General features: G+C 44.7%; 2 protein-coding genes across 4 annotated transcripts in view; both read right to left on the reverse strand.

Moving 5' to 3' along the window:
• Nucleotides 1–11,359, reverse strand: part of PPP4R3B (protein phosphatase 4 regulatory subunit 3B) — a 74,922-nt gene extending 63,563 nt beyond the window's left edge. Inside the window, exons 1-2 of one of the 2 annotated variants that reach the window (XM_073339327.1) lie at nt 10,924–11,359; nt 9,553–9,608 (exon numbers count right to left, since the gene is read on the reverse strand). In XM_073339327.1, coding sequence (XP_073195428.1) covers nt 9,553–9,608; nt 10,924–11,065 — 198 coding nt within the window. In that variant the 5' untranslated portion in view covers nt 11,066–11,359. The remainder of the gene's footprint in view (nt 1–9,552; nt 9,609–10,923) is intronic. The other variant, XM_073339325.1, reaches the window with a different exon arrangement.
• The window catches only part of PNPT1 (polyribonucleotide nucleotidyltransferase 1), an 83,618-nt gene that overhangs the window by 2,313 nt on the left and 57,427 nt on the right, over nt 1–23,878 (reverse strand). The window contains exon 29 of one of the 2 annotated variants that reach the window (XR_012158287.1): nt 9,553–9,608. The gene's annotated coding sequence lies outside the window, so the exon portion shown is untranslated. Of the gene's footprint in view, nt 1–9,552; nt 9,609–11,604; nt 12,834–23,878 lie in introns of those variants that run through there. The other variant, XM_073339328.1, reaches the window with a different exon arrangement.

The following is a 23,878-nucleotide window of genomic DNA, read 5'->3' on the forward strand; positions in this document are numbered from 1 at the left end:
GGCCTAGGTAGGGAGCGTCGAATCGTGGAAGTCAACGAATGGCTACGCAGATGGTGTCGGAGAGAAGGCTTTGGTTTCTTTGACCATGGGATGGTGTTCCATGAAGGAGGAGTGCTGGGTAGAGACGGGCTCCATCTTACGAAGAGAGGGAAGAGCATCTTTGCCAGCAGGCTGGCTAACCTAGTGAGGAGGGCTTTAAACTAGGTTCACCGGGGGAAGGAGACCAAAGCCCTGAGGTAAGTGGGAAAGCGGGATACCGGGAGGAAGCACAGGCAGGAATGTCTGTGAGGGGAGGGCTCCTGCCTCATACTGGCAATGAGGGGCGATCAACAGGTTATCTCAAGTGCTTATATACAAATGCACAAAGCCTTGGAAACAAGCAGGGAGAACTGGAGGTCCTGGTGATGTCAAGGAACTATGACGTGATCGGAATAACAGAGACTTGGTGGGATAACTCATATGACTGGAGTACTGTCATGGATGGTTATAAACTGTTCAGGAAGGACAGGCAGGGCAGAAAAGGTGGGGGAGTAGCACTGTATGTAAGGGAGCAGTATGACTGCTCAGAGCTCCGGTACGAAACTGCAGAAAAACCTGAGTGTCTCTGGATTAAGTTTAGAAGTGTGTGCAACAAGAGTGATGTAGTGGTGGGAGTCTGCTATAGACCACCGGACCAGGGGGATGAGGTGGATGAGGCTTTCTTCCGGCAGCTCACGGAAGCTACTAGATCGCATGCCCTGATTCTCATGGGTGACTTTAATTTTCCTGATATCTGCTGGGAGAGCAATACAGCGGTGCATAGACAATCCAGGAAGTTTTTGGAAAGCGTAGGGGACAATTTCCTGGCGCAAGTGCTAGAGGAGCCAACTAGGGGGGGTGCTTTTCTTGACCTGCTGCTCACAAACCGGGTAGAATTAGTGGGGGAAGCAAAAGTGGATGGGAATCTGGGAGGCAGTGACCATGAGTTGGTTGAGTTCAGGATCCTGACGCAGGGAACAAAGGTAAGCAGCAGGATACGGACCCTGGACTTCAGGAAAGCAGACTTCGACTCCCTCAGGGAACGGATGGCCAGGATCCCCTGGGGGACTAACTTGAAGGGGAAAGGAGTCCAGGAGAGCTGGCTGTATTTCAAGGAATCCCTGTTGAGGTTACAGGGACAAACCATCCCGATGAGTCGAAAGAATAGTAAATATGGCAGGCGACCAACTTGGCTTAATGGTGAAATCCTAGCGGATCTTAAACATAAAAAAGAAGCTTACAAGAAGTGGAAGGTTGGACATATGACCAGGGAAGAGTATAAAAATATTGCTCGGGCATGTAGGAATGTTATCAGGAGGGCCAAATCGCACCTGGAGCTGCAGCTAGCCAGAGATGTCAAGAGTAACAAGAAGGGTTTCTTCAGGTATGTTGGCAACAAGAAGAAAGCCAAGGAATGTGTGGGCCCCTTACTGAATGAGGGAGGCAACCTAGTGACAGAGGATGTGGAAAAAGCTAATGTACTCAATGCTTTTTTTGCCTCTGTTTTCACTAACAAGGTCAGCTCCCAGACTGCTGCGCTGGGCATCACAAAATGCGGAAGAGATGGCCAGCCCTCTGTGGAGATAGAGGCGGTTAGGGACTATTTAGAAAAGCTGGACGTGCACAAGTCCATGGGGCCGGACGAGTTGCATCCGAGAGTGCTGAAGGAATTGGCGGCTGTGATTGCAGAGCCACTGGCCATTATCTTTGAAAACTCGTGGCGAACCGGGGAAGTCCCGGATGAGTGGAAAAGGCTAATGTAGTGCCAATCTTTAAAAAAGGGAAGAAGGAAGATCCTGGGAACTACAGGCCAGTCAGCCTCACCTCAGTCCCTGGAAAAATCATGGAGCAGGTCCTCAAAGAATCAATCCTGAAGTACTTACATGAGAGGAAAGTGATCAGGAACAGCCAGCATGGATTCACCAAGGGAAGGTCATGCCTGACTAATCTAATCGCCTTTTATGATGAGATTACTGGTTCTGTGGATGAAGGGAAAGCAGTGGATGTATTGTTTCTTGACTTTAGCAAAGCTTTTGACACGGTCTCCCATAGTATTCTTGTCAGCAAGTTAAGGAAGTATGGGCTGGATGAATGCACTATAAGGTGGGTAGAAAGCTGGCTAAATTGTCGGGCTCAACGGGTAGTGATCAATGGCTCCATGTCTAGTTGGCAGCCGGTATCAAGTGGAGTGCCCCAAGGGTCGGTCCTGGGGCCGGTTTTATTCAATATCTTCATAAATGATCAGGAGGATGGTGTGGATTGCACTCTCAGCAAATTTGCGGATGATACTAAACTGGGAGGAGTGGTAGATACGCTGGAGGGGAGGGATAGGATACAGAAGGACCTAGACCAATTGGAAGATTGGGCCAAAAGGAATCTGATGAGGTTCAATAAGGATAAGTGCAGGGTCCTGCACTTAGGACGGAAGAACCCAATGCACAGCTACAGACTAGGGACCGAATGGCTAGGCAGCAGTTCTGCAGAAAAGGACCTAGGGGTGACAGTGGACGAGAAGCTGGATATGAGTCAGCAGTGTGCCCTTGTTGCCAAGAAGGCCAATGGCATTTTGGGATGTATAAGTAGGGGCATAGCGAGCAGATCGAGGGACGTGATCGTTCCCCTCTATTCGACATTGGTGAGGCCTCATCTGGAGTATTGTGTCCAGTTTTGGGCCCCACACTTCAAGAAGGATGTGGATAAATTGGAGAGAGTCCAGCGAAGGGCAACAAAAATGATTAGGGGACTGGAACACATGAGTTATGAGGAGAGGCTGAGGGAGCTGGGATTGTTTAGCCTGCAGAAGAGAAGAATGAGGGGGGATTTGATAGCTGCTTTCAACTACCTGAAAGGGGGTTCCAAAGAGGATGGCTCTAGACTGTTCTCAATGGTAGCAGATGACAGAACGAGGAGTAATGGTCTCAAGTTGCAGTGGGGGAGGTTTAGATTGGATATTAGGAAAAACTTTTTCACTAAGAGGGTGGTGAAACACTGGAATGCGTTACCTAGGGAGGTGACAGAATCTCCTTCCTTAGAGGTTTTTAAGGTCAGGCTTGACAAAGCCCTGGCTGGGATGATTTAACTGGGAATTGGTCCTGCTTTGAGCAGGGGGTTGGACTAGATGACCTTCTGGGGTCCCTTCCAACCCTGATATTCTATGATTCTATGAAAAGTATTAAGAATCTGAATCCATGACATGAATTGTGTAACGACTTAAATAAATGTGTACAAATATAGTGTTTCTTCCTGGTTTGCAGAAAACCAACCTTTCTTTAGGAAAATAACTAAAAAGTACAAATGCAAAATACAATTAAAACAAATTATTTAAATGATTAAAATTGCTTTGATTTAAATCATTCCACCTGTGAAGAGGCAAATCTTTTAGAACTACAAGTTTATATACTGTACAATATATTTTTTAACAAGTTATTCATTAAGTTACTCTACGATGATACTGGAGTTATGTATTTTTAGTCAGGATTTGTCTATACAAACACAAGTTCATGGCAGTCTGCGGTGTAAATCTACCTCACACTACACAGCTGTGCCACGCCCTAAGTGCCCATGTGGACGCTGCTACTGTACTCTACAAGTTCCCTAGTTGATTCTTTTCCTCTGTAATAACTCATCCTGCCCACTCGTGTTAGCAAACAGTGAACCCAAAGGAGTAGAGGGATCCTTTTAATTTACTGGACAGATTCAAGGAAAAATAATCCTTGCAAAAGTTTCTTGTTACGATGAAGACAAACCTTTGCAGAGGGCTAAGTCCAGCCATAGCTAGGATCAAGCTCAGCTCCACTGACATCCATTTACAAAAATGCTAGCTACTTTATAAGGAGGCGATGCCTAGTTTTTCTTGGTTTTGGGGGGATGCTGTGGTGATAATATATATTTAATGATGTGGAGATATATATTAAGAAATTGCAACTTTGAAGACCGTGAAAAGAAACAGGCCTTCTAACGGTAGACAAACAGAGAAACTTATGCAAAGAAGTTAAGTAGTTTTGCAGTAGAACTACATACTAAAATTTAGGGAACTGAATAGATCAGGAGTTGGTAATACCACCTAAAGTCTCATCTCTGAATTAATAGTGACCAAAACTCAACATGGGGAATATCCATACCAGGAACAGGAAACTGAGGCATCTTATAGCATTTCTCCCTAATAATTACTTGGGCCAAACCAACATAATGTCTCTCGCAGTAAAACAGGTTGATTGTTTGGCCCACAAATAGATGTCCCAGCAGAGGCGGAGTACCAGCCACAAGTCATAGACCAAACCAGCCCAGCCCTGGCCTCCATCAGAGGGCAGCACGGAACCCTGTGAAGCCATGGCAGCTCCCCCTCCTCTGGCCATCAAGCACTTTCCGAAACCCTATTTGTGAGGTGTTCCAGTATAAAGTGGAGCCATCACAAGACACTGCTGAGTGGGTCAACATTATCTTTGGTACACTACTCTCACTGGGCTGAAGTAGATGTCTGCCTACAGTGTGTTTGACTTCACTAGACTTTATTGCCTTGAGTTAGGGCTTCTCTTTTTGGGAAAGTTTACCAGTTAATTCAGACCAATACAGTTAAACCAACATAGTTATAGTGGTATAACTCACTGTAGGGACACTCTTATTCTGAAAGCTTTTTCCTGTTTGGTTTAAACCACTTCCAAAGTAACGTTAGCTAAACCCAAAAAGCCACTATTGCTCCAGAAAATCCACACACGGAATCATACTAGTATAACTATGTAAGGGCTTGTCTACACTGGCAAGTCTCTGCACGTAAAGCAGCTTTTTGTGCTCAAACTAAAGACGTGTACACGCTGCCAAGCCACTTTGCGTGCAGAAACTCCTCAGTTGCAGTGCTGAGGAAAAAAACCAAACCAAAACATAAAAACCACCTCAACAAGAGTTGTAAGGCTATTAGCGCAGAGGCTCCAGCGCTCTATTGCCAGTGTAGACACTTGATTGCTTTCTGTGCTGTAATTGGCCTCCTTAGCTGTCCCACAATGCCTCAAGTAACCGCTCTGCTCATTGTTTTGAACTTGGCTGCCCTGGAGACATGCTCCCCTCCCCTTTCAAAGCACTGTTTCTGACAGCCCTTGTCTGCTGATCTGCTCTGGGACACAAAGCACACCATTACTGTGGAATGCTCGTGCTGTTGAACACAGAGGAGCATTGTGCGTGTACGTACGCCTGCCCCGCCCCAGAACCGGTTGCTTCCTTCTGCTGTCTGAACTTACAAGACAGCATACTGACAAACACTCTGTCCCTCTCCCTGTTCATTCATTCATAGACACACACACTCTTCCCCCTCCCACACTTCAGTTGAAAAGCAGCTGGCAATGTAGTAGGATGCCCATGGAACAATAGGATTGGGAAACCTGCATCATGTGACACTGTGCCCGCCCCATGAGGTATTGCAAACCCTTCCCAAAGCACCCTGCGGCCAGTTGCACAGTGGAATAGCTACCACAATGCACTGTTTTCTTTGCCGTTTCAAGAGCTGCTAATGTGGATGCGCTCCAGCGTCACAAGGAGCGCAGTGTGGACACACAACAGCAGTTTAGTTCCAGCATTTTAATAAAAGTGTATAACTTGTGGTGCAGAAACTTGCCAGTGCAGACATACCCTAAGTTTAAATTTATACCTTTCCTTAGCTTATACCAGTATAATTTTACTGTGTAGACAAGACAGACATTGCCAGTTAACTTGAGGTACTTCAAACATTTGTAAAGGCTAGGCTGGACACCCCAAACACATTTGAGTGAGGCGCTAAGTGTTTTTTCTTCTTCCTATGGATCACTGAATTGTCCGGGGAGTTTACAAAAATAACTTAGCAATTAACCCATGGTTTAAAAAAACAGGCGGGGGGCTACCTAGTTTTGACATACCCAGTGCATCTCTGGAGAGTCTTCCATGGGAATGAAAAAGGAGAAAAGGAAAGAATGCCATAGAGCTGTCACTGCTCCTCCCTGCCTTCTTATCTCAGAAGCACCTGATCTAGCTCTCTTCTGTGCATAGAATAGAAAAATGATCAAGCCCATCACCATTTAACAGGTGTTCATTATGTTGAAGGCCACCTATTTAGTCCCTCATAACATAAAGAGAGCACACAACTACCATACTTAGGCCATGTTTACACAGTGACTGCTACAGTGGCATAGCTGTGGTGCTGGTCCTATGTAGAATGTTTTTTTCTGTTGCTGTACATAATCCACCTCCCTGAGAGGAAGTCACTAGGTTCACAGAAGAATTCTTCCTATCTGTGTCTATACCAGAGGTTAGGTCAGCATGGCTATGGTTTTCAAGGGTATGAATTTTTCTCACCCCTGAGAGCCAGCTATGTCAACCTAACTTTTAATTAAGGCCTTAGCATCATTGCCAAAGACTGAAGAGGCACAGAAACTTAATTACTTTCTCATTTTAAGAGAGGGCTTCTCTTCAATGCAAAGTTAATTCCTGCTGAAGCTTGAATGTTGCCCCTAATTTGACGCTGATCCACACACAAAAAATCCTTCACTCAAGTACAGTGCTGCTTGAGTTGGCGGGCACAACAGGGAGTGTAGGCTAAAACCCAAATGAACACAAATCGTCAGTTGCTAACATGACCACTTCGAAGTGTGGATACAGGCTAGCGCGACTCAAACGCAGCTAGTCTTCCAATACTTTCCACAATCCCCCAGCTATCTCCCCTCCACCTCTGTGCACTCCTCTTAGGGGGAAAAAAACAAACAAACAAAAAACCACACTGCTGCTTTCTCATGGGAACAAGTCAGTACAAAAATGTTCACCACTGCATCTCATACCCTACATCAGCCTCCTTCTTCCAAAAGGAGAGTCCCATGCCCAACCTCTGGCATAAACTAATTTTAATTTAGTGTTGCCAGACTAACACCACTTCTGCGCACATGCCCAGAAAGAACAGACAAGTTCTTCTACAATACACTGAAAAAGAATTTATAGAGTGACTCAGCATACTGAAGCACTAAGAACCATAGGATGTGCCCCCAGAAGCCTAAGTGCCATACACGAATACTGTGCCACTACAAACACGACAACTCAAGTGTTATTTCACAATGTGGTCGCTCTCACTAGAGCTAACTTGAGAGGAGTAACTTGAGTGAAGATTAATCAACTTAACTCTATATGGAAGACATACCCCAAATCATGGTTAAACACACTCCTGCAGCAGTGTGGAGTACTCTACATTGCTGATGCCTATGCTGTTTCAGATTCTGTAGTCAATCTGCACTTTTCACATGACAAATTTTTTTTCCATAAAGAGAAAATATCCCTAAATATATTAAATGCAATAGTTCCTCTAAAAATTAACCTGGAAGCATTTTTTAAATTTTATTTTAAAAATCAAGTTTACATGTGTTTTTTTCAGCAAAATGAGCATTGGGCCTTTTCAACTCAAGTCTACAATTTGTTTTTGCTTACTGTAATTTGAAGATAATTTTTTTTCTGCAGCATGTGTCAATACAAACTTAGGTACATCCACACCACAAATGCAGGTGTAACTATAGTGTGGGTAGAGATATCACTGCTAAGTTGAATCTAGCTGGTTCAGGTAATAATTACAATGAAGACATGGACCCTGGCATGGGGTTGCAACTTGAGTACTTACTCAGGGTCCATGTCAGGCTTGTGCTAGAGTGGCTAGCTGCACTGAAGCTCATGCTGCCACACATTCACTACTATTGTTACCCAAGCTAGCATAGATATGCCTACCCGTGCTACAGTTATACCTTTATCTGCAGTACATACATACCCTTAGAAGAAGAGACAGAAGGTTAAATATTTTATTTGTGTATTTAACAGATTAAGAGTTTGCAAATATTTTCACTGTACAAGAAGTAAACAATTGCGCATCAGCATATGACAGCAGTTCTCAAACTGTGGGTTGGGACCCCAAAGCGGGCTGGTGTGTAGACTTGCCCAAGCCCTGCTGCCTGAAGTCCCCAGGGCTGAAGTCCTATTGATTTTATATGGAAGGTTCTCAGACGCCAGAATCATAGGTGACAATATGAAATCTTAAAGAGAGAATTCAGAACAAACCAACACACCTGTTCAGCAATACAATCTGCATTCGGTATTGCATTCAGTATTAATTCTCTGTGCACTATCTCTACTGAACACAGAGTCCACTCCAAGGCTATCTTGATTTTCAAAACGCAGCATAAAAATGGACTCAACTATCATAGAATCATAGAATATCAGGATTTGAAGGGACCTCAGGAGGTCATCTAGTCCAACCCCCTGCTCAAAGCAGGACCAATCCCCAATTTTTGCCCCAAATCCCTAAATGGCCCCCTCAAGGATTGGGTTTAGCAGGCCAATGCTCAAACCACTGAGCTATCCCTCTCCCCATCTTAGAAACCATCCCTCTTCTCTGCAATCATGACCTCCCCACGACAGCTATACTCCACTGAAGCAATTAAACCACCATTCAGTAGGTAGAAACTTGTGACCATGGGAGATGAAGAACCTTCATGGGAACTTGAGCCAAGACTATGGAGCTCACTGCCAGATCAAATAATGTTGATCAATGATCTTGCTACATTCAGAACTAATGCAAACCTGTTTACTCAAGTTCTCTTGCAACAGTACACGACAGTCTGATATTTTGTATTAATTAGAAAACCTCAGCTTGCCTCTTTGTGGCAAGGGTCGAAAAGTATTACTGTTTTTTTACTGGTGGGAAGTGCTCAGAAACTATGGTAATGGATACTAATATGAGAACCTGGATAAAAAAGAGGTAGAGAATCTACTGTGGAGAAAAAGGGGGCGGATGGAAAAAGAAAAGCAGCAAAAAACCAATGAGGACAACATTTTCTATAACAGATAGGAAAAGACAAACGAAAAAAGGGAAGTAATAGAAGGGGAAAAAACAGGTAATAAAGGCAAGAGAAACATAGTACATGACTTTTTTAATAGATCACTAGAAGGTTGACATTATGTTAAATTCAGCGCCAAACTGTTTTATTCTTTTGATTTACAGAAGGCATGCCTTCAAAAGATGGTGGTGTGCAAGTGTATTTAACCCTGGCTAGTCAGCTTAGTTAGGTCAGGCTAGCAGGTGGGCCTGAACAATAATAAAAAAAGCCACATTGTAGAGGCAGATTCCTTGATGTCATTTTCAGAAAAAGAACTAAAGAAATAACCAGTATGTTGAAATGCTGCTGGTGGAGGCTTTATTTTCCTGTTTGAAATAATCACTTAATTCAATATTGGGTTAATAGCAAAAATAAAAAAGGAATCAATTATATGTATACTCCATATTTAAGTATCCTTCCTTTCATGAGTTCAAGATATTCCCCAAAATGCCTATCAACCAACAGCCCCTTTCACCAAACACCTTGAATTATAGCATTAATAGAAGTACAATTTTTCAAAGTTTGCAAACAATTTTTCAACCTACACAGAAAACAAACATCAACAAATCTATACAGTGAACCTTTTGCCCTTTTCTGTAAATCAGCATTCATTTTTGTGCCAAATTCAGTGCAAAATGATAGGACAAAGGAAGCTGGTACTTGCCTGCTGTTTTTGATATGCAGTGTTTGGATTTATCTTTGATTCCAACAATAGAGAACCTGAAAAGGTAATAAGGAATTATATTTAGGAAGTTTAATAAAACAAACATCTCCATGGCCCTTACAACTGGCCATGTGCCAATAAATATATTATTTTCTAATTAATCTAAATCTTCTAGCCAGTCTAAGAGAATATTTTGCATTTTAATGGAAATCTCTACACCTTCTGAATAAGCCAGGTAACAGGCAAAGCCAAAATAAAATATTTGGATTTAAATTTAAAACACAATTTCATTTACTTTAGACTCAATGTTCTGTGTATTGCTATTTTTCTGCTATCCTGTACAGTAATCTGACAATTGTGAAGAACGTTTTATAAATCAATGCTAACTACTACTAAACAACAAGCAATTTATAATAAAAATTTACTTGCCCACACACGAATGTGCATTTTTTTGCTCATATCTCCTTGAGGTGCCCTTCAGAAATGAAAAATCTAGACTCTATAAACCCAAAGACTTTATTTTGTGTAAGTAACATATGTATCCTGGCAACAAGTCCAGAGTAATCTATACCAGACCTCAGAAGGTTTATTTAGCACATTAGCACCTGTCAGCTGACAAAGCTGACACCATGATTTTTTTCTTCTTAAAAAATATTTTTCTAGGTGAACTTAAATACACAATTGAAAAAAACAAAAAGCAAGTAAACAAACAAAAAAAAAACCCCACACCAGCAGGAGTTTCACCTTTCCAAAACAGAGAATTTATTTACAAAAAGAAATTCCCTGCATGGACCAGAAAAAAAGAAAACCACTGGGGAGATGGGGAACCCCCACAGAATATTGATTAATCTGGGAATGTTAAAAAAAAAAAAAAGAAAATTGAACAAGGGGCGTCACTTAAATAGACTTCTTCGTCACTCACTGCTAGGTTAGGGTTGCCAGACTCAGTCACTGGTGGTAACGTTAAGGAAGCGTTTGGAGTCACTTCAGTGTAGACCACTCTCGGCCTCACTGGAGAAGGAAAGTTTGGAGGCAGGAGGAAGAAGCCATAGAGACGCTGCCTCTCTGGGAACGGGGGAGACTCCCTCTCATAAGCCCGACCCATGGAGGAATGGAGTGTCAATCCCTGGGGCTTTGTCATACTAGGAGGCTGTGGCGGGGTCAGTGTTTGCGGGTCGCTGGACGGGGGAGTTGTCACATTTTCTCCCCTTCCCCAGACCCGTTGTCCCAGCAGCCAGGCCCAACCCTGTGAATGTGTAAGCCGGGTAACGACCGGACAGGGTGGGAAGGGCACCACGGGGGCCAAGCCGCAGGCCCCCTTCCCGGCAGGCAGGGCCTAGGCCTCCCCGCAGCTCCTGGCTCCGCTCTCACCGTCCGACTCGGCCCGCACCAGCAGCGACATCCCCTTGAGCCGCTCCACGTAGGTGGAGGAGACGTGCCCGGTACCCCTGTCGTCCCATTGCCGGTCCTCATTGAGGGTATAGACCTTCACCCGCCGCCGGGTGTCCGACATGGTGGAGCCCGACCAGGGTCTCCACGCCGGCTCGCCGCCTCCGCGGGGTCGGGGAGTCGCTCACGGGCAGAGCGGGGTCTTTAACACTCCACTTTTCATGGCTCCCTGAAGAGGGGAAAGTTGAGCCCCCAGCCCGGCCCCCTCACTCCGCGCCGCAGCCTCAGCAGCTACCACAGCGCGGCCGCCATCTTGTAACCCGACTCTCCTGTCTTTCTCTTCCTTTCAGCAGCGCGTGCCACGGGCTCCACTCGCAGGGGCTACGGTGGCCGAGAGCTCACGCGCTGCTTCTGAGAGGACGGAGGGGGCGGGCTATAGTAGCCGGCCTTGAGTCCGCCTTCCCCTCTCCAACACACTATAACAACCTCCCACCACTGACCTCAGCCCCTTCCCCCCTTTCTGAGTCCAGGGACAGAATCGACCCCTGTCCCCCATTCAGAGGTGCTGGAACTAAGCATGCAGTAGCACCCCTGTCTTGAAGTAGGTTTCAAAGTAGCAGCCCTGTTAGTCTGTATTCGCAAAAAGAAAAGGAGGACTTGTGGCACTTTAGAGACTAACAAATTTATTGGAGCATAAGCTTTCGTGAGCTACAGCTCACTTCATCGGATGCATGTAGTGGAAAATACAGTGGGGAGATTTGTATACACAGAGAACATGAAACAATAGGTATTACCATATACACTGCAATGAGAGTGATCAGTAAAGTGAGCTATTACCAGCAGGAGAGGAAAAAAAAACAACCTTTTGCAGTGATAATCAAGGTGGGCCATTTCCAGCAGTTGTTTCCATCACATAGGGTTCACAATTTGGTTCAATGGCTCCTAGGGCCCTGAGCGCACTGTCATAGAATCATAGAATATCAGGGTTGGAAGGGACCTCAGGAGGTCATCTAGTCCAACAACTTGCTCAATGCAGGACCAAGCCCCAATTTTTGCCCCAGATCCCTAAATGGCCCCCTCAAGGATTGAACTCACAACCCTGGGTTTAGCAGGGCAATGCTCAAACCACTGAGCTATCCCTGTCCCCATGAACTAAGTCCCCCAATGACAACCCCCCCCCCAGCTTGGACCCCAATGGAATCTAACACCAGCCCCTGAGACACTTGCTGACCCACCTCTCTCCACTTCATGGGGGGGGGAGGGGGAGAGCAGAGCTCTGATGGACCATAACCTTGTCATGGTGGAGAGGGTTGTATGGGCTAAAGACCCTCAGGGCTATCATACTCCTGCTAGAGTCCCGCTTGGTGAGCAAGTCTGAGGCGAAGCTCCTGCCTAACACCTGTCCAAACTTAACAAGATCCCAACGGTGGATCAGGTGCATATAGAGGACCTTTTAGTACTCTGCAGCTGTGAAGGTGAGTGAGGGCTGCAGCAGGAGGGAGGCCCCTGGTTGACTTGGATCTCCTTGCCCCTGGGTCAGGGTTTTCCTCCTGCCAAGTCTCATGTGGTCACCACCTGCACACCGGTTTCCCCACAGTAAAAGATTTCACACGCAGGCCTCTGCCAAAGGGTTCATACCCACACAATCTCTGTGGCGACAGACAAGTGTCGGTGAAGACAAGAGCAGTAATCTCTGGGAGTCTTTAGTCATAAATCTACACATAGGTGACAGCCATGTGACAATAGTCTTGCGCTTGGATGAGAGAGAAGTGCATTTCGGCAGCAGAGGCTGTGACTGAACAGGCCTTTTTAGGATCCCCTCTGCACACCCAAACATAGGCTGTCTCATACTCTTCTGACTGGATCAACGCATCCCGTGGGATCACTCAACTCTGCAGCCGAAACAAGAGATATAAGACAATGAATTTCGCCACCTGGAATGTCCACACTCTTATGGACTCTCACCACAGTGAATACCCAGAAAGAAGAACTGCCATAATTGCCAGAGAACTGGCAAGACTCAACATTGACATTGCAGCTCTTAGTGAGACCCACCAGGCTGATAAGCACCAATTAAAAGAGGACAGAGGTGGCTACACCTTCTTTTGGAAAGGAAAGCCACCTGAAGAGAGACACATTCACAGGATTGGCTTTGCCACCAAAAATAACATAGCCAGTCTGCTTTTGGAGCTTCCCGGGCGGGGATCAGCGAGCGTCTCATGACTGTTCAGCTCAAGCTCAGCAACAGCCAATATGCTAGTCATCAGTGCATACGCCCCAACACTTGATGATGAGGAAGATAACAAGGAACAGTTTTATAGTGCTCTTGATGCAGTCCTCACAGCCACACCTAAGGCAGACAAACTCAATCTCGGGAGATTTCAATGCCAGAGTCAGATGGGACTCCCAACTCTGGAACAGCACAATAGGCAAAGAAGGGGTGAGAAATGTAAACCCCAATGGTATTCTCCTCCTCAGAAAATGTGTGACGCATAGAATCATAGAATATCAGGGTTGGAAGGGACCCCTGAAGGTCATCTAGTCCAACCCCCTGCTCGAAGCAGGACCAATTCCCAGTTAAATCATCCCAGCCAGGGCTTTGTCAAGCCTGACCTTAAAAAAAAGGTCCTCCCATGACCTGCTCATCACAAATTCCGTCTTTAGGCAGAGTAACAAATTTAAGACCACCTGGAAACATCCTCAGTCCAAACACTGGCACCTCCTTGACTATGTTATAGTCAGAGCTTGAGATTACGCCGTCTGTATAACACGAGCCGTGAGAGGTAGAGATCACTGTTGGACAGACCATTGATTAGTAAGATCAATAATGTACCTGCAGCTTGCTCGACCACACCGCAAACACCCAAAGACTAAGCGAAAGCGGTGCAATGTCAAAGCACTTTAGGACCAAGCCACCTGTGAGATGCAACGGCTCAGAGACCGAACCATTCATCATTCACACTGGTGTCAAGCAGGGCTGTGTCATTGCTCCAACACTCTTCTCCATTTACCTTGCTATGGTCCTGATTCTCATCCATGATCTCCTTCCCAATGGAATATGGATGGCAAACTCCTCAATCTCTGACATCTCTAAACAAAATCTAAGATCACAAGTATTGGCATCATTGACCATCAATATGCAGATGACTACGTCATTCTCAGAAACACAGAGGCTGACCTGCAAAGTACCCTAAATCTCTTTGCAGATGCCTATCACAGCCTGGGTGTCTGTCTCAACATCGGGAAAACCAAGGTACTCTACTAGTCCTCGCCTGCACAAACTATTCTTCGTACTCCACAAATCACCATCAGTGGAGAACCCTGGAAAACGTGGACCATTTTCCATACCTTGGCAGCCACCTCTCCCAAACAGCCAGCACTGACACAGAAATTGAATACAGGATCTGTGGTGCCAGCACATCCTTTGGAAGACTACTCAAATGAGTCTTCAGTGATAGGGATCTGCAAACAGGCACCAAGATCTTGGTTTAGAAGCCAGTTGTCATCTCCACCCTTCTCTATGGGTGAGAGAGACTTGGGTAACCTACATACAACATGTTAAGCAGCTGGAGTGGTTCCAACAGCGCTGCCTCAGGTGGATTCTCAGGATCAGCTGGGAAAACTGATGCACTAACATCAGTGTTCTCTCTGCAGCCAACATCAGCAGTATAGAAGTCCAGGTCATGCAGCTCTGCTGCGTTGGCCACTGTGTATGTATGCCTGACACTCGCCTCTCGAAACAAGTACTCTTCTTTCAGTTAAGTCAGGGAAGAAGGGCTCGTGGAGTGCAGCGGAAGCACTTCAAAAACATATTGAAAGTACACCTTAAAAAGGAAGGCATCAACCCAACAAACTGGGAGGACTCGGTGCGGAACAGAACACAGTGGTGCCACACCATACATCAAAAAGCCACAGCTCACTTTGAGAACAGATATGCTCATAAGACAGAGAAGCGACAGAGGAGGAAAGAAAGGGCACACAGTCCAGCCAACAACTATGTCTCCTCCAAGATTACACCCGTCAAAGCTGGGGGAAAATTTGTAGGGCACAAATTGGGCTCTTCGGCCACTCAAAAACCCACCAATGAACCCCCTTGGTAGGCAGACATCCTCGCATCGAGGGATAGCTGAAGAAGCGTAAGACCCAAACTCTAGTGCTTTTGCTCACTATTTAAAAGGTCACCCACAACAAGGAACCATTTTAAGATTGTAAAGAACCTCAGTAGATACCCAGACTTTGGTACTGCTACTAATTAACATAAATATTCCTTGTAATACAATAAAAGGACTGTTCATTCCACCTTGAAACATATATAAGATGCCTACCAGCAAATCAAATAGAAATAAACCCCAAATCCCATCAATCCTCAGCCCACCTCTTCTGTAACAGCCTAAGCCAGTCTATACACAAACTTCAACAAAAATGACTAAATTGGTTTAAATTAATACTTTTTGTTATTTCAGGGTGTCTGTTTGTGGACAGTAGGCCATGTCTAATCTACAGCTACAGCACTGCTGCTGTATAGCCACAGTGTAGACATTTCCTGCATTAATGGATGGGGTTTTTCCATTGATGTAGTTAATCCACCACTCCAAGAGGAGGCAGCTTAACCATGTGTAGATAAAGGGTTAGATCTACCTAACTACTGAGCTCAGGGTGCAAATTTTTTCAGAACCCTGAGTGACATAGCTAGGTCAATCTAATTATTAAGTGTAAACCAGGCCTTACTCTGAAATAAACGCACAAACAAAATCAAAATAGGATACTTATTCCAAAATAGAAATCTGCACCTTTTGTTATTTTGGGGCAAGTGTGTGCACAAATCAAAACCAGTTACAAATTTGTCCCAAAATAATGTATGCAGATCAGCCCACAGCTTGACCAGAAAGTAAACAAATCCAGATTCTTGCTGACCCAAGGGAGGAATGGATTGCAAAGTCACGACCTCCATGGAGAACATGCTGCTGGCAGCTCCCTCGAAAAGGCTCTAGCTTGAGCCTCTCCACTGATCTCATCTACAGTAGCATGCTTCTGTCTGCATGCCAATCTGTTCGTTAACTAAGACCTGGTCTATACTACAAAGTTAGGTTGACATAAGTCACCCTGCATCAACCTATTTGTGCATGTCCAGACTCAAATTTGTCTCTAACCAATGCCCTGCTAGTGACTCAGTAAAACCACCTCCTCAAATGGTAGAGCCACAGTCAACATACTGAGGTTGATGCAGTGCAAATGTAGAGACACTGCAATCCTTTGTCAACCCTAGCAATCCTCCAGCAGTTGTCCCACAATGCCCCATTCCCTGCCACAGTGACCAATCTGGTCATAATTTTAAACTCCACTGCTCAAGGGTCACAGAGACAAGAAGCCACTCTTTCAATCCCCTAGAATGTTTTTGAAATACTTTTTCCTGATTGGCAATTTGGTAAGTACACCTAGCAGCTCACCTTTGTTGTGTGCAAATACCCAACCGACCACGCTGGCTCCATGCAAACAGAATAGTGATATTACATGGCCTCCTGCCTGGAGTAGACAGGAAGTATTGGATCTTCTGGGTCTACGGGGAGAAGAGACTGTGCAAGCGCAGCTATGGGCCAGCCATAGAACTGTGGACATCTACAAGAAGAGTGCATGAAGAATGCAGGCAAAAGGGCATGAAAGGGATCAGCAGCAGTGCTGTGTTAAAGCAAAAGAACTTGACCATGGATACCATAAGGAAAGGGAGCACAACAGACTTGGTGCTGTACCACAGACCTGCCACTTATACCACGAACTACATGCCATAGTTGGTGGAGACTCCACCAGCACCCAGCAGACCACTGTGGATACCTCAGAAGACCCTGAGATAAAGATCCCTGCCATGAACAGCAAGAAGAAAGGTGGAGGGGAGACACGGTGGGGGACTCCAGCCATGCTGTGAGTGAAGACTTGTTTGAGACTCCACCACAATCTAACCAGTCCCACCCAGGTAAGACAGGATGAGCCTGATGAAGGCAAAAGGAATGCATGAAAGTGCTTTCATGCACTTTCCTTACAATGTTTACATTTAAAGATGGCGCCTGGCCGATTGCCAAGGTAACAAGAGAAAAGGTATCAACTTTTCATTACTTTACTTATACGAGGAGGAGGAGGAGAGAAACAAGAAACAGAGGTAGAGTTGGCATCTGCTTTTCATTCCCCCATTATGTTAGGTGGGGTGGCCATACAGAGCACTTTGTTTATGTGCATAGGGATGTCCCTTTTATCCACCTGAGAGATCTTGATAATCCTCTCCTGAAGCTTTCTAGGGATGGCTGCTTTTCTTCCTCTGTGGTAGGACACTTTGCTATGCCACTTTGACGAGTTTGGCTAGCACCATTGCAGTAAACAGGCTAGTAGCATACAGGCCTGGGCGGCTTTGGAATGCCAGTAGCAGCTAGGTTTTCTGTGACTTTGGGTACCTCAGGAGTAAGATATCAGCTAAAACCACCACCACCTGTGGAAAATAGTGCCAATATTCAGTGCTCTATACTTCTATCCATGGAATAGATATCTGAATTTTATTAGTGTCACACAACAAAATCCTCCCCTACCCCTCATCCCTGCCAGGCTGTACTCACCATGGCTGGGGCTTGACAGCAATGTTCTGCTGAGGCGCTCCAAAGCTGAAGAGTCAATAAGCATTTCTTATTAAAAGCATTTATGGGAATAAGGGAAGGGAATTTTAAAACTTATCTTTCCCTTATGATGTAAATCCAGTGGCACACCTGTTTTTAATCAACACCTTCTGGCACAGTGGCCTTGAGGGGGATGCCCTCCGTGGCTGCAGGATGCCTGACCATGATGAGGAAGAGAAAGGAGAGGACTAGGGAGGACATATTCTGTGAGATTCTGCAAGGCAGTGCTACATCATACTGTGAACAAAAGGCTTGGAGGGCCAATATTACCAACAGTATTGAGAAAAAGAGGACAGGAAAAAAGACAGAAGTCCCAGGAGGACAAGGAGCAGGAAATTTGGGGTATTCTCAGGCCTCAAACCAAAATGCTGCAGACTGTCGTTGGCCTACGGGTCCAAAAATCCCAGACTCTCCAATCATTTGCACTCCTTGGATAACTCCATGGTTGCTGCTCTCTATACCCCACAAAATACCACATGGCATCATGGGGCACATCATTACCTCTACAACTCCACACCTGGGGACAGCAAGGAAAACCACAGCTTCACACACACACACTGACCTGCAAGAGCCATGACTGGTGTATGTGAAGCCACACAGGACTACGTTTGTTTGCTGAGGGACAAATGTTGACTTCCTTTATAATTTTAAATGTTCATGCCATTAAGCTATGTAAGAAGTTTGTATAACATTGCCTATGGGGTTTTTTCCATGTTAATTTTCTGCACTCTCTTCTTCCACCAAAACTTCTATTTTTGGAGAATCAAATAATCTTTATTAGTTCATAACAAATATTACAGAATGCATAGCAGTAGTCAAAGCAAACAATACTTGTCAATGCACACCAAGCACCACAGAATTCATAGCTTCAGGGAAACACTCATTTATAAAGGTACAGCAAGCACTACACAGTTCTTAGCAGCACCCAAAACTCCAGGCCCAGAAAATACTCCAGGAAAGAACACTACTGTGGCTGACTGTGAAAGTGCTCTTTTCAAAGCCTCCTTCAACTGCATAATCTATGTTGGGCTCTTGTAATAACCCTGGTGTCTGGCTATTCAAACTCAGACCTCCACTCCATCGCCAACCTCAACCCTGATGGCAGCTTTCCTCCCCTTGCCTCACAGATATTATGCAGGACAATAGGCAGCCTGGGATATTTTCTCACTGAGTTCAAACTAATGAGCATGCGCGGCAAGTGACTCCTGCATTTGGGGAAGCTAGGCATGAGCGCTGGAAGCTCCCGAAAAGGGGGTGGGCACCAGGACCTGAATCGTGGCCCCGCCACTCTGCTCCATCCTGAGGCCCACCCCTGCTTGGCCTCCTCCCCCTGAGACCCCGCCTACAATCCACCCCTGCTCCACCCCAGGCCCCGCTTGTGTTTGTCCCCCTGGCCTGTTCCTCCCCACACCCTCCACCCAAGGGGAGATGGGAAGAGGCGGAGCAGGGGTGGGAAAAGGAGTAGTGTAGGTGGGGCCACAGGGGAAGAGGACGAGAGGAAGTAGGGCCTCGGGATGGCAGCGCTCCAAAGACAGTGGGCCAGTGCACCTCCAAAGGGAGGTGCACCACATCCTGTTTGGGGAGGCTTAGCTTCCCCTGGCCTTTTATACCCACCGCCCATGCTAGTGTCCCTTCAATCTACGACAAGCACGTGCAACAGTCATTCTGCACCTGCTGAGCCAATAGCTGAATATTTCTTTGGTACTGTTGAGGTGGCCAGAGTACAGCTTCAAAAGCCAGGGGAGCAAGGGGTAAACTCGGTCCACCAGAATCACTATTAGCATTTCCACATCACCAATGGTAATCCACCGGTTGGGAAAGAATGCTCCTCCTTGTATGTTTCTGAACAATCTAGTGTTCTTAAAGATGAGAGCATCATACACATTCTCTGACCAGCCACACTGATATCAATGAAGTATCTTGAGTGATCTACCAGTGCTTGCATAACCATAGAAAACTAGACTTTTCCTGTTGATGTATTCTATACCATAGGGGGCAGGTGCCAAATAGGGTAAAGTAGGGGCATCTATTTCCCCATCACACTTCAGGAACCCCATTATGGCAAACACATCCACTATTTCTTGTACACTGCAGAGAGTCACAGTTCTGCATAGCAGGAGACAATTAATGGCCCTACACACTTGCATGACAATGGCCCTCCTCTGTGGATTTTTCAACTCCAAAATGATCTCTCACTGACTGGTAGCAATCTGGTGTTGCAAACTTCCAGAACATAATTGCAACTTGCTTCTCTTCTGTCAGTGCAGCTCACATTCTGCTGTCTGTGCATTAGAGGGTTGAGGCGAGCTTACCACACAGATTTCGGAGTGTGGCCTTTTGCATCCAGAAGTTCCGCAGCCTACCGCTCATCATCCCAAACCTGCGCTACCATGCAATCCCACCAGTCAGTGCTTGTTTATCAAGCTCAGAAGTGGTTCTCCACTTTCTGCAGTTACTCCGTGAATGCCAAAAACCTTGAATTGTTTTTTGCTATGTCCCTCAGCAAACTGTCCTTGAATAAATCCTTATGTCCTCCATTGTTGAGGTACTTCCTGAGGGTCTGCAAATACAAGAAAATGTCTTTTTTTTCTGTTTGTACACCTAGCACAATGGGGGTCTGGTCCACAACTGGGGCTCCTAGGTGCTACAATAGGATAAATAAATAATACATAATGATAAAACACCTTTATACTGATATAACTGCATTCGCACTAGGTGAACTATACCACTAACTTTACTGGTATAGTTAAAGTTGTACAACTTTCTAGTATAGACAAGTTCTAAAGTAACAAAAATAATTATTTTGAAATAAATGTTCAGACCTTCTTTATATATCATATAGCAGCAAAACAGGGCACTACTTTTTCTTATGCATGTCATTCCTCTAACATCTCCTTTTGCTCATTTAGTGTTATTGTACATGACAGCACAATTAAATTGTACAACAGCTTCCTTTATTAAAACAAGTTTAAAATACAACTTTTTAGTTACATTTTCCTTACTGTGAGAATAGCCTCTGGATTTTTTTTAAATAGATATATTACTTAAATACAATGTTGTTCTCTTAAGTAGTGACAGGTCTATTCAGTCTATATAAAAATTGTTTTCATCATTGAAAAGTCTCAAATTGCCTGAAACATTCTGAAGTTACCAGAAATTAGAGTTAATTTTAAAAACAGTTCTATTTCACAATGTTTCCTCCCTGTAATACCTTCCCAAAAAAACTGACCAACATAGCTATGGCTATATAAGTTTTAAATGTAGACCAAACCTAAAACAAGCCACTCTATAAAGTGTCTATGTGGCATAAGTATATTGGCTTTAATTCACACCTTAGTTTATAAAAAAAATCCATGTAGACAACACCTTAGTAGCAGCTCTGTAGTAAATATCTACACATCTTAACTAGATGTTCAGGTAATATTATCCTTTCTGCTCTGACATACCTTCTTTATGTGTAGAGCAACTATATTTTAGCTCCCACCCACCCCCATGCTCTAAATACTCTCAGGCTATGTCTACACTATGGACCTTACAGCGGCACAGCTGTACCGCTGCAGCTGTGCCACTGTAAGGTCTCCTGTGTAGCTGCTGCATGCCAGCGGGAGAGAGCTCTCCCACTGGCATAATTAAACCACTCCCAACGAGCAGCGGTAGCTATGTCAGCAGGAAACGCTCTCCCACCAACATAGTGCTATCAACACCCACACATTTGTTGGTGAAACTTTTGTCAGTCAGGGGTGTGTTTTTCTCACCCCCCTGACAGACAAAATTTTTACCAACAAAAGTGCCAGTGTAGACATAGCCTAAAATGCTGTAACTAATCGTTGAGATGGTGGTTTCTGTCTAGCCCCTGGCAATTTCTTGATGGGCAAAAAATGTGTGGTTTTGATTCATGTTAACTCAATGAAGTTACTTTAAACACAATTTAAATGCCCTTTTTGTGCCTGTTAAGATGAAGGCAAACACGCGTGAAGACACAAGATGGCCAGTTACCACTTCTTCCAATGTGTTTGCCTTCATCTTAACGGGCACAAAAAGAGCATTTAAATTGTGTTTAAAGTAACTTCATTGAGTTAACATGAATCAAAACCACACTTTTGCCTTTCAAAACAGGACGTCTGCAAAGCCTTATTGTATTTTCAAAGGAAGGGCCATGATGCAGCAGTCATTAAGTTTTTTAATTTATTCTGTCTTTTCCTGCAAAAGAGTACAAATGTAATGCTCAATTTTGAAGAATATGTTTGATGATGAAGAGTTCAGCATGTGTACCAAAACATATAGGGGCATAAAAGTGGCAGCCTGAATAGCTAAGGTGGGCAATGGCGAGATTCTCAGGGACAAAGAAGGTGGAAATGGAAAGAGGAATTATGCCCCCTCACCTTAGATTGTGGAGAGAATCTAGGGCTGCCACAGCAAACCTGAGGCTGTGCTAGGCCCTATGGCCCCAAAACAACCCCCTCCAAGGGGAAATTCCACACTAGTGGCTGGTGTAGGTGTTCTCACTATATGCTCCCTAAAATTTTACTCCTCTTTGCACAGCAGAACTGCACTAGTTCCAAATAGTTCTTCAAAGGAGGGGCCAGAATTTGTCCCCAATTTATTAAAACAGTGAGGCCTTTTCCTGAAGTCCTTATTCTGGCAAAACTCTTATTGTATGGAATAAAAATTTAGCCACAGTAAGTCTGCAAGATTTGCCCCAAAGATTTTTATAAATCTATCATTGTAATAGGAATGGGTTGCAGAGGATGGAGAAGGTGCCTAACTGTAAAATGCTGCACACAAAGTGAGGTTCACTGAAGCAAGAGAACATGGTTTAAAAACAAATCTATTTCCCTTGATGTAACTAACCCACTTCTCTGGCTGCCACTGTGCTGTAGCTATCACATGGAGTACTTACTGCCAATCACCAAGAGGAAGAACTCTGGTTTTGTGAACTCGTAGATTCATAGATTCATAGATATTTAGGTCAGAAGGGACCATTATGATCATCTAGTCTGACCTCCTGCACAATGCAGGCCACAGAATTTCACCCACCACTCCTAAAAAAGACCTCACACCTATATCTGTGCTATTGAAGTCCTCAAATTGTAGTTTGAAGACCTCAAGGAGCAGAGAATCCTCCAGCAAGTGACCCGTGCCCCATGCTACAGAGGAAGGCGAAAAACCTCCAGGGCCTTCCAATCTGCCCTGGAGGAAAATTCCTTCCCGACCCCAAATATGGCGATCAGCTAAACCCTGAGCATATGGGCAAGATTCATCAGCCAGATACTACAGAAAATTCTTTCCCGGGTAACTTGGATCTTACCCCATCTAAAAACCCATCACAGGCCATTGGGCCTATTTACCATGAATATTTAATTACCAAAACCATGTTATCCCATCATACCATCTCCTCCATAAACTTATCGAGTTTAATCTTAAAGCAAGATAGATCTTTTGCCCCCACTACTTCCCTCGGAAGGCTATTCCAAAACTTCACTCCTCTGATGGTTAGAAACCTTCGTCTAATTTCTAATCTAAATTTCCTAGTGGCCAGTTTATATCCATTTGTTCTTGTGTCCACATTGGTATTGAGTTTAAATAATTCCTCTCCCTCTCTGGTATTTATCCCTCTGATATATTTATAGAGAGCAATCATATCTCCCCTCAACCTTCTTTTAGTTAGGCTAAACAAGCCAAGCTCCCTGAGTCTCCTTTCATAAGACAAGTTTTCCATTCCTCGGATCATCCTAGTAGCCCTTCTCTGTACCTGTTCCAGTTTGAATTCATCCTTCTTAAACATGGGAGACCAGAACTGCACACAGGTTTCCAGGTGAGGTCTCACCAGTGCCTTATATAACGGTACTAAAACCTCCTTATCCCTACTGGAAATACCTCTCCTGATGCATCCCAAGACGACATTAGCTTTTTTCACAGCCATATCACATTGGCAGCTCATAGTCAACCTATGATCAACCAATACTCCAAGGTCCTTTTCCTCCTCCGTTACTTCTAGTTGATGCGTCCCTAGCTTATAACTAAAATTCTTGTTATTAATCCCTAAATGCATGACCTTACACTTCTCACTATTAAATTTCATCCTATTCCTATTACTCCAGTTTACAAGGTCATCCAGATCCTCCTGTAGGGTATCCCTGTCCTTCTCTAAATTAGCAATACCTCCCAGCTTTGTATCATCTGCAAACTTTATTAGCACACTCCCACTTTTTGTGCCCAGGTCAGTAATAAAAAGATTAAATAAGATTGGTCCCAAAACTGATCCTTGAGGAACTCCACTG

Source organism: Lepidochelys kempii, chromosome 3, assembly GCF_965140265.1.
Source record: "Lepidochelys kempii isolate rLepKem1 chromosome 3, rLepKem1.hap2, whole genome shotgun sequence".
Classification (NCBI taxonomy): domain Eukaryota; kingdom Metazoa; phylum Chordata; order Testudines; family Cheloniidae; genus Lepidochelys; species Lepidochelys kempii.